The 13,267-nt window shown below is 39.5% G+C and overlaps 1 protein-coding gene across 2 annotated transcripts in view; it reads right to left on the reverse strand.

Annotated features, from left to right (window-relative positions):
- The window catches only part of LOC133623713 (centrosomal protein of 128 kDa-like), a 123,896-nt gene that overhangs the window by 101,945 nt on the left and 8,684 nt on the right, over nt 1-13,267 (reverse strand). For both annotated transcript variants that reach the window (XM_061987044.1, XM_061987043.1), the window contains exons 4-6: nt 8,969-9,093; nt 6,075-6,166; nt 2,250-2,322 (exon numbers count right to left, since the gene is read on the reverse strand). In XM_061987044.1, the coding sequence (XP_061843028.1) occupies nt 2,250-2,322; nt 6,075-6,166; nt 8,969-9,093 (290 nt within the window). The remainder of the gene's footprint in view (nt 1-2,249; nt 2,323-6,074; nt 6,167-8,968; nt 9,094-13,267) is intronic.

Genomic DNA, 13,267 nt, shown 5'->3' on the forward strand with positions numbered 1-13,267 from the left:
TTAATTAATGAAAAACCGTATTTTTTATCACTGCAACCGTAACCCGGAATAGGTTGATGAAAACCGTACTAATTACGGGAAAACCGGAGTAGTTGGGCAGGTATGTCTATGTATTGTACTTGTATTTTAAATTGTTTATCATTATGTATTTTCAATATTGTTGTGTATTTTCAATCATGTGTAAATTAATTGTGGATGTTAGATGCACCATAAAAAGGACTACAGATGGAAATTAGCATGGTGCTAAATCGAATGCAGCCATCTTCTTAATGTAACTGCACATTGTCCTTCAAATGAAAAAATACAACAACAAAAAAACACTGAACACCATGAGTTCAAGTATATTTAAAGCAATAGCCACTTTGGGGTTGTCACAATACCAGGATTTCAGTATGAAATATACTGATACCTACAGTATGGACATCCACGATTCTCAATACCATGATAAAACTTGTAATTCCACTACATTATTGACAAGACTTTTAAAGTGTCAAGTATTTAAGATCAGTGAGCAACAGCAATTTAAAAATCAGTATCAGCTGCCAAAAGGTAACTATACACTCAAAAGGAACAGCAGTGTTCTATTACCTCCCAGCATAACAAAACAATATTGTGCTTACAAATATTGTAACTGTTGCTACTAATAATTTAATATAATTTGTTTTATTTCTCTAAAAACAGAATAATAAGTTAAGTTCATAAAAAGGGAATTCAAATCAAAATGCATAAAAGTTCATAAGAAGGCTATATTTAAGTTACTATGGTTAAAAATGTAATTTCATGCCTTTTTGTTAAGTTTGTGGGCATACTTTTATTTTGAAGTGTCTCGTTTGGTCTGTCGTCTGATGTAAGGAAGCTACTTCCGGGTATGAGTAAACATTTTGATGCCATGTGAAGGCAGAAAGAGAGAGACTGACTGTCCCAAAGACTAAAAAGTGTCACAAGGACTCTAAGCGTTTGGGCTATAAGAGCCTGAAGATCACAATTTCCTCCTAAAAGAAGCATGCAGGCCAACGAGGTATTTGTTTGTCATTTCTATTTGTATTTACTTCGGTAAAATGTTCGATCCACATGCTGTGCATGTTGTTATTTTTACGTTTATAACGTGCTTTATTTTATTTCAGTTTTCACGGTGAATTTGAAGGGAAAGGAAGCCTTCAAATAAATCAGTTCAAGAAAGCCATTGTGTCTGTGCTATTTGGAGGGAGTTACAAATATCATCATAAATAACAATATAATTAACATTTTATATTCTATAAAGAACAGCAGTGTTCTATAACCTCCCAGCATATCAAAACAATATTGTGCTTACAAATATCATCATAAATAACAACACTAGTTTTAATATTTTACATTCTAAAAAGAACAGCAGTGCTCTATGACCTCCGAATGTATTCAAACAAACAATACTGTGCTTATAAATATCATCATAAATAACAACAATAATCAACTATTTTACATTCGAAAAAGAACAGCAGTGGCGTGAAGACTTGAAATATACAAAACAAGCAATATTGTTAATATTCTTTCAATATGTGTGACGTCATGTCATTTGTCATGAAATTGGCTAGTAAATCGGTTAAAACATATATTTAAATACAAATATTTGTGTTTATATTCCTAAGGCATGTTATGCCTTTAGCTCTATTTTGACATTTTGTTCATTTTATTTCTATGACGTGCCATAAAAAAAAAAAGGTATTTTCAGCAAACGTCCCCCAGGCCACACTTTGCCTCCCTGGTGAAAGAAGTAAAGCATTGGTGTTTTAAAAGGTTGCCAAACAACAGAGGAGTGTCTCGAAGCTGTGTTTTATTAGCACTTATGGAAGTGCTAAAGGTCGGCTTGCACGCTTTCCTGCACGTTGTGGTAATGCACACTCCCTGGGCTTGTGGTGGCGGATCTACGCTCTCACTCGAATCGTGTTTGTTTACTGAATAAACTCAAGATACACCTCTTTTACAATGTACTTTTCCTCGCTAAATATAGCACCAACGTGGATCATTTCTCCTACGTCTTATTCTCTGTGTTGTGAGGCGGAGTTAGGCCACACCCACACTGTAACTTTTGACAACCCTAAGCCACATACTGTAATGAATGAAAACCCATAACTTTAACCATACATAACACATTGCAGTTCTTGTGTCATTTAGTTGCCATGGAAATGCAGGATCCTGTTATCATGACATGACCTTTAAAAAAAAATCCATCAAGTTCTGCACTGGAATAGAAACGCAGAGCAATAACTCACAAAATCGAGCCGCTGCGTCGTGGTCATGTGTTCTGAGAGGCTTTCTATTTTTCTCCTGGTGTCAACGTCACACCTGCCAGGATGAAACAAATATTTAGCCACTAAGTCAATAAAGTCATTACACTTTCAAAAGCAAGCCTTGAAGAAATATGGCTTCCTGACTTTGCAAAGTAGCCTCTGCAGCCGGGGTCTTCAAGGTTTTCCAGGTCGTGGACCCCAAAACGGATGGAGAGAAGGAGCGATGACCCCCCTACTTTTATATCTTGTATGAAATTATGATTTTATTTGACATGAAACTGGTCCTAAAGGTACCTTCATATTACGTAATGCTAACCATGTTCAAATTATAACAGAACTGTGCCGCTAACTATCTGCTGGCAACTAGAGTGCTAATCGTTAGCTGCCAACTAGCGCTCAATTTGGCAGCTGACAAATAGTGTGTTAATTGCTAGCAGTCAATTAGTGCGCTGGCAATTAGAGCACTGATCGCAACCTGAAAACTAGTGTGTTAATCGCTAGCTGACAACTAACGCATTAACTACAGCACTAATCAATTGCGCGCTAATAGCTAGCTGACAACTAACGCATTAATCGTGAGCAGGCAACTAGAGCACCAAGCGCTACCTGGCAACTTGTGTTCTAATTGGCAGCTGGCAACTAGTGTGCTAATCGCTAGATGTCTACTAGCACTCAAATTGGCAGCTTGCAAATAGTGTGCTTATTGCTAGCAGTCAATTAGTGTGCTAATCTTTAGCTGGCAACTAGAGCATTAAACGCGACCTGACAACAAGTGTGCTAATCGCTAGCTGACAATTCACGCATTAATTGCTAGCCGGCAACTAGAGCACGAATCACTAGCTAATAACTAGCGCGCTAATTGCTAGCTGACAACTAACGCCTTAATCACTTGCAGGCAAATAGAGCACTAAGCGCTACCTAGCAACTTGTGTTCTAATTGGCAGCTGGCAATTAGTGTGCTAATCGCTAGCTGGCAATTAGTGCGCTAATCACTGGCTGGCAATTAGAGCTCTAATCACAACCTGACAACTAGTGTGCTAATCCCTAGCTGACAATTAATTCATTAATTGCTAGCAGGCAACTAGCGCACTTATCACTAGACTAGTGTGCTAACTGTTAGCTGACAACTAACGCATTAATCGCTAGCTGGCAACTAGAGCACTAATTGCTAGTTGACAACTAGCTCGCTATTCGCTAACTGGCAACTAACGCGCTACATGATTGCTGACAGTGTGGCAATCCCTGGCTGGTAGCCAGCACTCTAGATGCCAGCTGGAAATTAGTGTGCTAATCACTAGCTAGCAACTAGCGCGTTAATCGCTAGCTGATAACTAGAGCACTATTTGCTACCTGCCAACTAACACATGAATCGCTAGTTAGCAACTAGAGCACTAATTGTTAATGCCGAATTGAAACTCTCTCTGACAGGAGACTCTGCCAGACGTTCCCAACAGACCCTCTCAATGCGTTTGGGCCTGCCAGGTCTGTCCGGCATCCTCCCCCACCATCGCAGCCAATTCACTACCAGGTGGTGATCGGTAGAAAGCTCCGCCTCTCTCTTCACCTGACTGTCCAAAACATGAGACCGCAAATCCGATGACACAACTACAAAGTCGATGATGGAACTGCAACCTAGGGTGTCCTGGTGCCAAGTGCACATATGGACACCCTTTTGTTTGAACAAGGTGTTTGTTATGGACAATCTGTGACGAGCACAAAAGTCCAATAACAAAACACCACTCGGGTTCAGATCCGGGCGACCATTTCTCCCAATCACGCCTCTCCAGGTTTCACTGTCGTTGCCAACATGAGCTTTGAAGTAATCCCAGTAGGACAAGGGAATCACCCGGGGGAGCACTTTCCAGTACTCCCTCGAGTGTATCCAAAAAGGGTGGGTACTCAGAACTGCTGTTTGGTGCGTAAGCACAAACAACAGTCAGGACCCGTCTCCCCACCCGAAGGCGGAGGGAAGCTACCCTCTCGTCCACTGGGTTAAACTCCAACGTGCAGGATTTGAGCCGGGGGGCAACAAGAATTGCCACCCGAGCCCATCGCCTCTCACTGCGTGCAACGCCAGTGTGGAAGAGAGTCCAGCCCCTGGTTCCAGAGCCCTTGCTGTGCGTCGAAGTGAGTCCGACTATATCCAGCTGGAACTTCTCCACCTCATGCAGTAGCTCAGGCTCTTTCCCCCCAAGCGAGGTGACGTTCCACGTCCAAAGAGCTAGCTTTTGTAGCCGAGGATCGAACCGCCAAGTGCCCTGCCTTCGGCTTCCGCCCAGCCCACATTGCACCCGACCTCTATGGCCCCTCTCATAAGTGGTGAGCCCATTGGAGGGGGGGACCCACATTGCCTCTTCGGGCTGTGCCCGGCCGGGCCCCATGGGGACAGGCCTGCCACCAGGCGCTCGCCATCGTGCCCCAACTCCGGGCCTGGCTCCAGAGGGGGGCCCCGGTGACCAGCGTCCGTACGAGGGAAAACTAAGTCTCGGTTGTTGTATTTCCATAGAAGTCTTTGAGCTGCTCTTTGTCTGATCCCTCACCTAGGACCTGTTTGTCCAACATAAGGATATAATTATTTAATAATGATATATTACCGTACTACATGAAAGTGTGTTGGCTCCATGTTTATCAGAATCAGTTTTATTTGACTTGGTAGACTACGCTATTTGTTCGATGTATAAAATAAAGAAAAGCAGTACCTCTGCAGACCCCTGGGGGTCGCACACCTCCTGTTGAAGACCTCTGCTGAGCAGTTTTCCAGGACTATTTTGGCCTCTAATCTTGTATTAGTAATGTGTGAGTATGAAACTTCACCTTGGAGTAAGTACTAATTCAGGGGTCGGCAACCCGCGGCTCTAGAGCCGCATGCGGCTCTTTAGCGCCGCCCTAGTGGCTCTCTGGAGCTTTTTCAGAAATGTATGAAAAATGGAAAAAGATGAGGAGAAAAAAAATCTATTTTTTGTTTTAATATGTTTCTGTAGGAGGACAAACATGACACAAACCTCCCTAATTGTTATAAAGCACACTGTTTGTATTAAACATGCTTCACTGATTCGAGTATTTGGCGAGCGCCGTTTTGTCCTACTAATTTTGGCGGTCCTTGAACTCACCGTAGTTTGTTTACATGTATAACTTTCTCCGACTTTCTAGGACGTGTTTTATGCCACTTCTTTTTCTGTCTCATTTTGTCCACCAAACTTTTAAGGTTGTGCATGAAAGGTGAGTTTTGTTGATGTTATTGACTTGTTGGAGTGCTAATCAGACATATTTGGTCACTGCATGACTGCAAGCTAATCAATGCTAACATGCTATTTAGGCTAGCTATAAATAAATAATAAATGTATATGTACATATTGCATCATAATGCCTCATTTGTAGGTATATTTGAGGTCATTTAGTTTCCTTTAAGTCCTCTTAATTCAATTTATATCCCATGACACACTATCTGTATGTAATATGGCTTTTAATTTTTTGCGGCTCCAGACAGATTTTTTTTTTGTAGTTTTGGTCCAATATGGCTCTTTCAACATTTTGGGTTGCCGACCCCTGTACTAATTAATCTAATGAAATATAGTATTTATTTTTAGGTAAATACTTGAACGTGTTATTGTAGTTGTACAGTAAAGGTGTGTGTTGTGTGTCCTCAAACAAGATATTTAACATTACTGAAGGTAATCAAAGATACATTATGTTTGCAACACACTGAGGCAATTACATCTGAATATTTAAGTAATATCCCTGTTTTATTGCATGTGTCAGGCTCTATGTCTTCCCGCATTGAATGGTTCTGATGTTTCGCTCAAATACCTGTTTCTCCGGTGGATTTCTTGATCCAGGTCCACAGACAGTCTCTGTTGGTCACATCGCAGATCCCTCAAGGACTGATGCAAAGTGTGGATCTGTAATCGGCATAACACATAACCAGGAAAATCATGGTAATTGTAACATGTCCATGTTATTCAAATGAGACCTGCGGTGTAGCGGCAAAGCGTTCACAGCACATCACTTTCTCCACATTTTGTTTTGTTACAGCCTTATTCCAAAATGGAATAAATTCCTTTTTGTCCTTAAAATTCTACACACAATACCCCATTATGACGATGTGAAACTTAATTTTTTTTTTTTTAATTGCAAATCTTTTAACATAATAATAGTATATAATAATAATAATAGTAGTATAAAAAAATGTTTTTTACAAATAATTACAAAAACATTTTTTAAATAAATAAAAATAAAACATTGGAAAAACATAAATAAATACAAAAATGATAAAAGAAAATAAATTAAAAAATGTATGGCGGCAGCATCATGATTTGGGGATGTTTTTCAGCAGCAGGAAACGGTACTATACTGCTTTTGAAAAATACCGATACTCTTTTTTCCGGAAATGACGGCGCGCTGTCATCACATCGTGACATTGCAGGTAAATCCAGCAGAGGCGCATGTTAGGCAATGCAGGGAGTTCTTATACAGGTAAAAGCCAGTAAATTAGAATATTTTGAAAAACTTGATTTATTTCAGTAATTGCATTCAAAAGGTGTAACTTGTACATTATATTTATTCATTGCACACAGACTGATGCATTCAAATGTTTATTTCATTTAATTTTGATGATTTGAAGTGGCAACAAATGAAAATCCAAAATTCCGTGCGTCACAAAATTAGAATATTACTTAAGGCTAATACAAAAAAGGGATTTTTAGAAATGTTGGCCAACTGAAAAGTATGAAAATGAAAAATATGAGCATGTACAATACTCAATACTTGGTTGGAGCTCCTTTTGCCTCAATTACTGCGTTAATGCGGCGTGGCATGGAGTCGATGAGTTTCTGGCACTGCTCAGGTGTTATGAGAGCCCAGGTTGCTCTGATAGTGGCCTTCAACTCTTCTGCGTTTTTGGGTCTGGCATTCTGCATCTTCCTTTTCACAATACCCCACAGATTTTCTATGGGGCTAAGGTCAGGGGAGTTGGCGGGCCAATTTAGAACAGAAATACCATGGTCCGTAAACCAGGCACGGGTAGATTTTGCGCTGTGTGCAGGCGCCAAGTCCTGTTGGAACTTGAAATCTCCATCTCCATAGAGCAGGTCAGCAGCAGGAAGCATGAAGTGCTCTAAAACTTGCTGGTAGACGGCTGCGTTGACCCTGGATCTCAGGAAACAGAGTGGACCGACACCAGCAAATGACATGGCACCCCAAACCATCACCCAACCATGCAAATTTTGCATTTCCTTTGGAAATCGAGGTCCCAGAGTTTGGAGGAAGACAGGAGAGGCACAGGATCCACGTTGCCTGAAGTCTAGTGTAAAGTTTCCACCATCAGTGATGGTTTGGGGTGCCATGTCATCTGCTGGTGTCGGTCCACTCTGTTTCCTGAGATCCAGGGTCAACGCAGCCGTCTACCAGCAAGTTTTAGAGCACTTCATGCTTCCTGCTGCTGACCTGCTCTATGGAGATGGAGATTTCAAGTTCCAACAGGACTTGGCGCCTGCACACAGCGCAAAATCTACCCGTGCCTGGTTTACGGACCATGGTATTTCTGTTCTAAATTGGCCCGCCAACTCCCCTGACCTTAGCCCCATAGAAAATCTGTGGGGTATTGTGAAAAGGAAGATGCAGAATGCCAGACCCAAAAACGCAGAAGAGTTGAAGGCCACTATCAGAGCAACCTGGGCTCTCATAACACCTGAGCAGTGCCAGAAACTCATCGACTCCATGCCACGCCGCATTAACGCAGTAATTGAGGCAAAAGGAGCTCCAACCAAGTATTGAGTATTGTACATGCTCATATTTTTCATTTTCATACTTTTCAGTTGGCCAACATTTCTAAAAATCCCTTTTTTGTATTAGCCTTAAGTAATATTCTAATTTTGTGACACACGGAATTTTGGATTTTCATTTGTTGCCACTTCAAATCATCAAAATTAAATGAAATAAACATTTGAATGCATCAGTCTGTGTGCAATGAATAAATATAATGTACAAGTTACACCTTTTGAATGCAATTACTGAAATAAATCAAGTTTTTCAAAATATTCTAATTTACTGGCTTTTACCTGTAAGCAGAAACAGTGTGGAGATAGAAAAGGGAGAATGTATGTGTATTGGCTTAAAAACTTAAAAAAAAGCTGAAGCTATAAACAATGAAGAGGTGCTTCGCTCTTGTTAGTAGCTAGTGGCTAACGTCCATCCGCAGTGTTTTGGCTACTTCTGAATCACAAATCCTCGCCGCCATGGCGACAATTAAAGTACGTTTTTTAAAACTATCATCCCTGCAGGACAAGGAATAGCTCCACTACACACCGTAAGGATATAATAGCTAACCGCTAACAGCAAGCTAGCACTCCTGAACGTAAACAAATGCCGTGGGTGGATCTACACTGACATCGACTGTAACGATACCAAGTACAAGAGCCATACATAAACGATACTACAATGATTTCATCGACATTGTTTGTTAATCACAAAATATTTTGCCTTTTTTTATTGTTGATAAACTTAGGAAATACGTTCCTAGACACAGAAGAATCTGAATTATGACCAAAATATGACCCTGTAACTCCTTGGTATTGGTTTGATACCAAAATATTTTGAAATAAGGCTGTAAAAAGTGAAGCGCTGTGAATACTTTCTGGATGCACTGCAAATTGATCACCTTTAGGACCCATGAAATGTAACAAGTGACGCTTGATAACCCTTACATCGTCTCCAGACACGTTGCTATTTTTGAAGCGAACATTGGCAGAGTGAGACCTCGTCCTCCTCCTCCTCCCCGGCGCTCCCGTGTAGTCTCTCAGTGGAGAAGTTGGGTGCAGGTGTTGACCATCTGTAATTCCACATGAAATGCAGGTCGTAAACCACCAGTACTGTCCTCTCATTCAAATATTAAAGTCACTGTGTTCGCAAGACGGCAGATTCAGTTGAAAAAGCAGCCAGAAAGTGACCTGCTGTTATTTGACATGATCCAGAACTAGGCCTGGGCGATATGGTCTAAAAATACAATTTCAGATTAATTCACAAAAAATGCGATTTTGAATTTTTTCCCCCTAGTTTTTAAAGAAACCAACAAATTACAGATAATTCAAAACAAGTTTAGCTTTTGTTTGATCAACAAATAGTAGTTTGAAAGGGCACTGCATCTTACTCTTAACAAAATTCTATTTTTTTTATAAAGTGGATTCTTTTTAGAACTTTGTATTTAAAAACATGTTTTAAACTAAACCGATACATTTACCGTATTTTTCGGACAATAAGTCGCAGTTTTGTTCATAGTTTGGCCGGGCTCCAGTGCGATTTATATATGTTTTTTTCCTTCTTTATTATGCATTTTCGGCAGGTGCGACTTATACTCCGAAAAATACGGTAGCTACTGCAGATAATTCTGGCATATTTGTTATGCTTTTGCTCATATGTTGATCAATATGCATTGTTCTAATTCGGAATCCAGGGGTGCCCATTACGTCGATCGTAAAGGGTGTGTCAGTCGATCGCCACCCAGGCATTAAAAAATAGACCTAAAAATTAGCGCTCATCAATTTTCCCCAAGACGTCACTTTCGTCACTTCATTGACGTTCACGGCACCCGGTGGTCTTGTGAGATGACGCTGGTTGCTGCAAGCTCATTATTAAAAAAAAATTACCGACATGAAGGTCAGAAACACTCTTTATTTCAACAAACTCTCGCACCGTACCTGCCGTCAAAACTCTAAAGACAGACTGCACAGTTCCTATCTTCACAATAAAAGCGCTGCTTCATCCTGTCTGCGCTAACAAAATAAGAGTCTCAGAAAGCTGGCGTGCACAAGCTCGCAAGCTACGAAGTTTGCCACCAATGTCCATCCATCCATCCATTTTCTACCGCTTATTCCCTTCGGGGTGTTTGCCACCAATGTATTTATTGTAAAGTGTATACAAACGAGTACGGAAGCTGGCCCAATAAGATGCCAAAAACCAACCTTTTTCATGTGGTATTGGACTTTTTTTCTCCTCCATTTAGAAATGTGGACGTTGTCAGCACTACTGTCTGATTCCAATCAATGCAAGTCATCAGAATCAGGTAATACACCAACTTATATTCTTGTCTTCATGAAAGAAAGGAATCTATATGTGTTAAACATGCTTGTATTATCATTAAACACCTCTAATTTATTAACAAAACCGTCTCTTTCATAAATAAATAAATATAAATTATATATATATATGAACGAGGTAGATCCCCTCGACTTGGTCAATTGAAAAGTAGCTCGCCTGCAGAAAAAGTGTGGGCACCCCTGCTCTAATCAAATAACTTTATTTAATATCAATCAATGTTTTTTTGTATAGCCCTAAATCACGAGTGTCTCAAAGGGCTGCACAAGCCACAACGACATCCTCGGTTATAAAGCTTCTTATGAGAGAAAAAAACCTCTGTATTGAATAAAATACTTTTGTAAATAAAAATGTTGCATATTATAGCATGCAAATAAAAAAAACTCCTTTGGAGATCGATAAAGTACAAGCTTAAATCTTCTGTCCTGAATAAAATACTTGTGTGAATAAAAATGTAGCATTGAGGGGTCTCTATAGTTTTAAATGGTGGATAAAAACAGGCTTTTCACTGTTTGGGCACCACACCTTTAGCAACGTGATTGTTTTTCACCGTGCTCCTTTTTTATCATACATGGTACCTTACACCAGTAAGCTGCTTTTTAGCGGGAGTTTTTTTGTTGTTATGCTGCTGTTTGGCTCATAAAGAGACTTGACTGGATGTTTTGGTTTTAAATGCTGGAATAAATGTGTTGTGCTGCTGTCTTTTTTAAACAAACTTTGCAGCATGCAGTCATTTGCTCCACATCTGTTGCCGCAAATCTAAACCACTGACGACACTTTTCTTTGGAACAAACGTTTTGCTCTCGTTTGCGTTAGCCATGTTTTGCTAGGTGTCTCAATTTCCACTAAAGAAACAAGGGGGCGGGCGGAAGCTACGGAAGCTCCTGGCGGCAAAAAATATGCCTGAGCAAGAAGAGAAAAAATTATTTTGTATTGTTTTAATTGTCTACAAGCAGTGTTCACTTTGCTGACTTATAATTTTCTTAGCTATCGTCAAACAACTTATTTTCCCCTGACGAAAATAATACGATAACAAATCAAAACAAAATTGCACTTTGACTACGACGATAACATTTGCATCGACAAATAAAAGTGAGATAAAACTGTTGACAGAAACAAAATTAAATAATATTTATTTTCGTCTTGTAGATGGGTGGGACAAGTTCGGAATATAACCAATCACAGCTCTTTTTTTTTTTTTTTTTTTTTGTCCTGTCCAGCTTCTCAGGCAAATCATATAGTTGATGAAGATGCCCATATCGGCTGTTCAGATGTACTTTACAAAAGAGAAGTGTAGGATACTTCTCTTGTTGCCTTATTTGTATTTGACTTTATTAAATGTATTTATATTATCATTTGGTGCAGCCGGGCCGGAGCAGGAGGGGATCGAAAGAGAAAAAAAAGGAAGACAGAGGGGGGAATTGTGGGGACAAGAGGGGGATTAGACAGAGAGACAAAAACAACAACAACAACAACAATAGAGCAACATCAGCAAATACGATATGTACAAATATGATGGTAAAAGTGATAGGAAAGAAGCAGTTAGCGAAATCAAAAATAATACAGAAATGACAATGAGCTTTATTACACTACAAATGAGGCAATACAAATACCAATAGAAATAGCGCTATTGATAATGAACAATACCAATAATTTACCTCTATTATCAACAATACAGTTGTTCAAATGCAACAATACATATACGTAATGATAACTAGAGATACGAAAGAATGCAGAAAAATGGAGGGGAAGAAAGAGAAGCCACCTATATTAACCTTGTAGATTGTTATAGTAACAATAGGTTAAGCTTTGTCAGTGTGCCATGTGTTATACCCAGTTTACCCTAGGGCAACAACGTTAATATATGTTTGATGAATGATTATGTACATGAGTGTATGTATGTATATGTACTTGTATATGTACAGAATGTGTATATGTATGTTTGTACAGTGAATGTATATGTACAGGATGTGTATATGTATGTGTGTACAGTGAATGTGCATGTGGATGTACGAACTTTGAGTATGTAGGTACAGTATGTACTGTATTTGTGTATGTATGTGGGAGCGTAGGTACCTATGTATGTATGTATGTATGTATGTATGAATAACGGTGTGTATGTACAATATATGTGTATTTGTATGTACAATATATTTGACTCCCAGTGTGTGTGAGAGCCAGAGTACAGCTCTTTAACAGCGCATATATAAAAGAGGGGGCCGGCAGTTAGTTACGAAGGAGAGCCAATCAGATGCTTTTCCTTGTTAGATGAGGAAGTGTAATTTGTATTGCAAAAACAATAATGTGTGGATTCATCGTAATGTGTGTACACCCGGGAGAAAGTGAAGAGGACACGTTTCATTTTTGACACTGTATGATGCCATCAGCAGGTGAGTGATCGATCATGACATCTACACAACTGTAGGTTAAAGCTATGTGTATTTGCTTCTTCCGGTTCTCATGCGTTCATAAACAAATTATAAGGAAGGAATGCATCTTAACTCTGTGTCACAACACACATGCATACCTGTTTTGCCAGAGACGGAGCATTAAAATGGAAAATGTGCCTAAAAGATATTAATTGGCATTGACCGTTGTACGCATCATACATCATTCCCGACCATAAGATCATGCTACTTTTGTGTTAAACAAATGACATGCTAGTTTTCAAATAAACTTTAAAGAGGCCTTGTCTTTTATGTCTGTTATTTTAGTCGACTACATTTACTGTTATTTTAGCTCAAATGTAGTGTAATTTTGTTGACTTAAACTAGCGCAAATTCCGTACTATTTGGCGCTAATTTTTTATACGCTTTTAACCCTGAAGCTTTTAAAACAGTAAAACGTCATCTAAATCGCTAAAAGAAAAATCTAAGGAAGAAAATCCCTCTGGCAAAGAGACGGATCAAAAT

The sequence above is a fragment of the Nerophis lumbriciformis genome, linkage group LG26 (assembly GCF_033978685.3).
Source record: "Nerophis lumbriciformis linkage group LG26, RoL_Nlum_v2.1, whole genome shotgun sequence".
NCBI lineage: Eukaryota > Metazoa > Chordata > Actinopteri > Syngnathiformes > Syngnathidae > Nerophis > Nerophis lumbriciformis.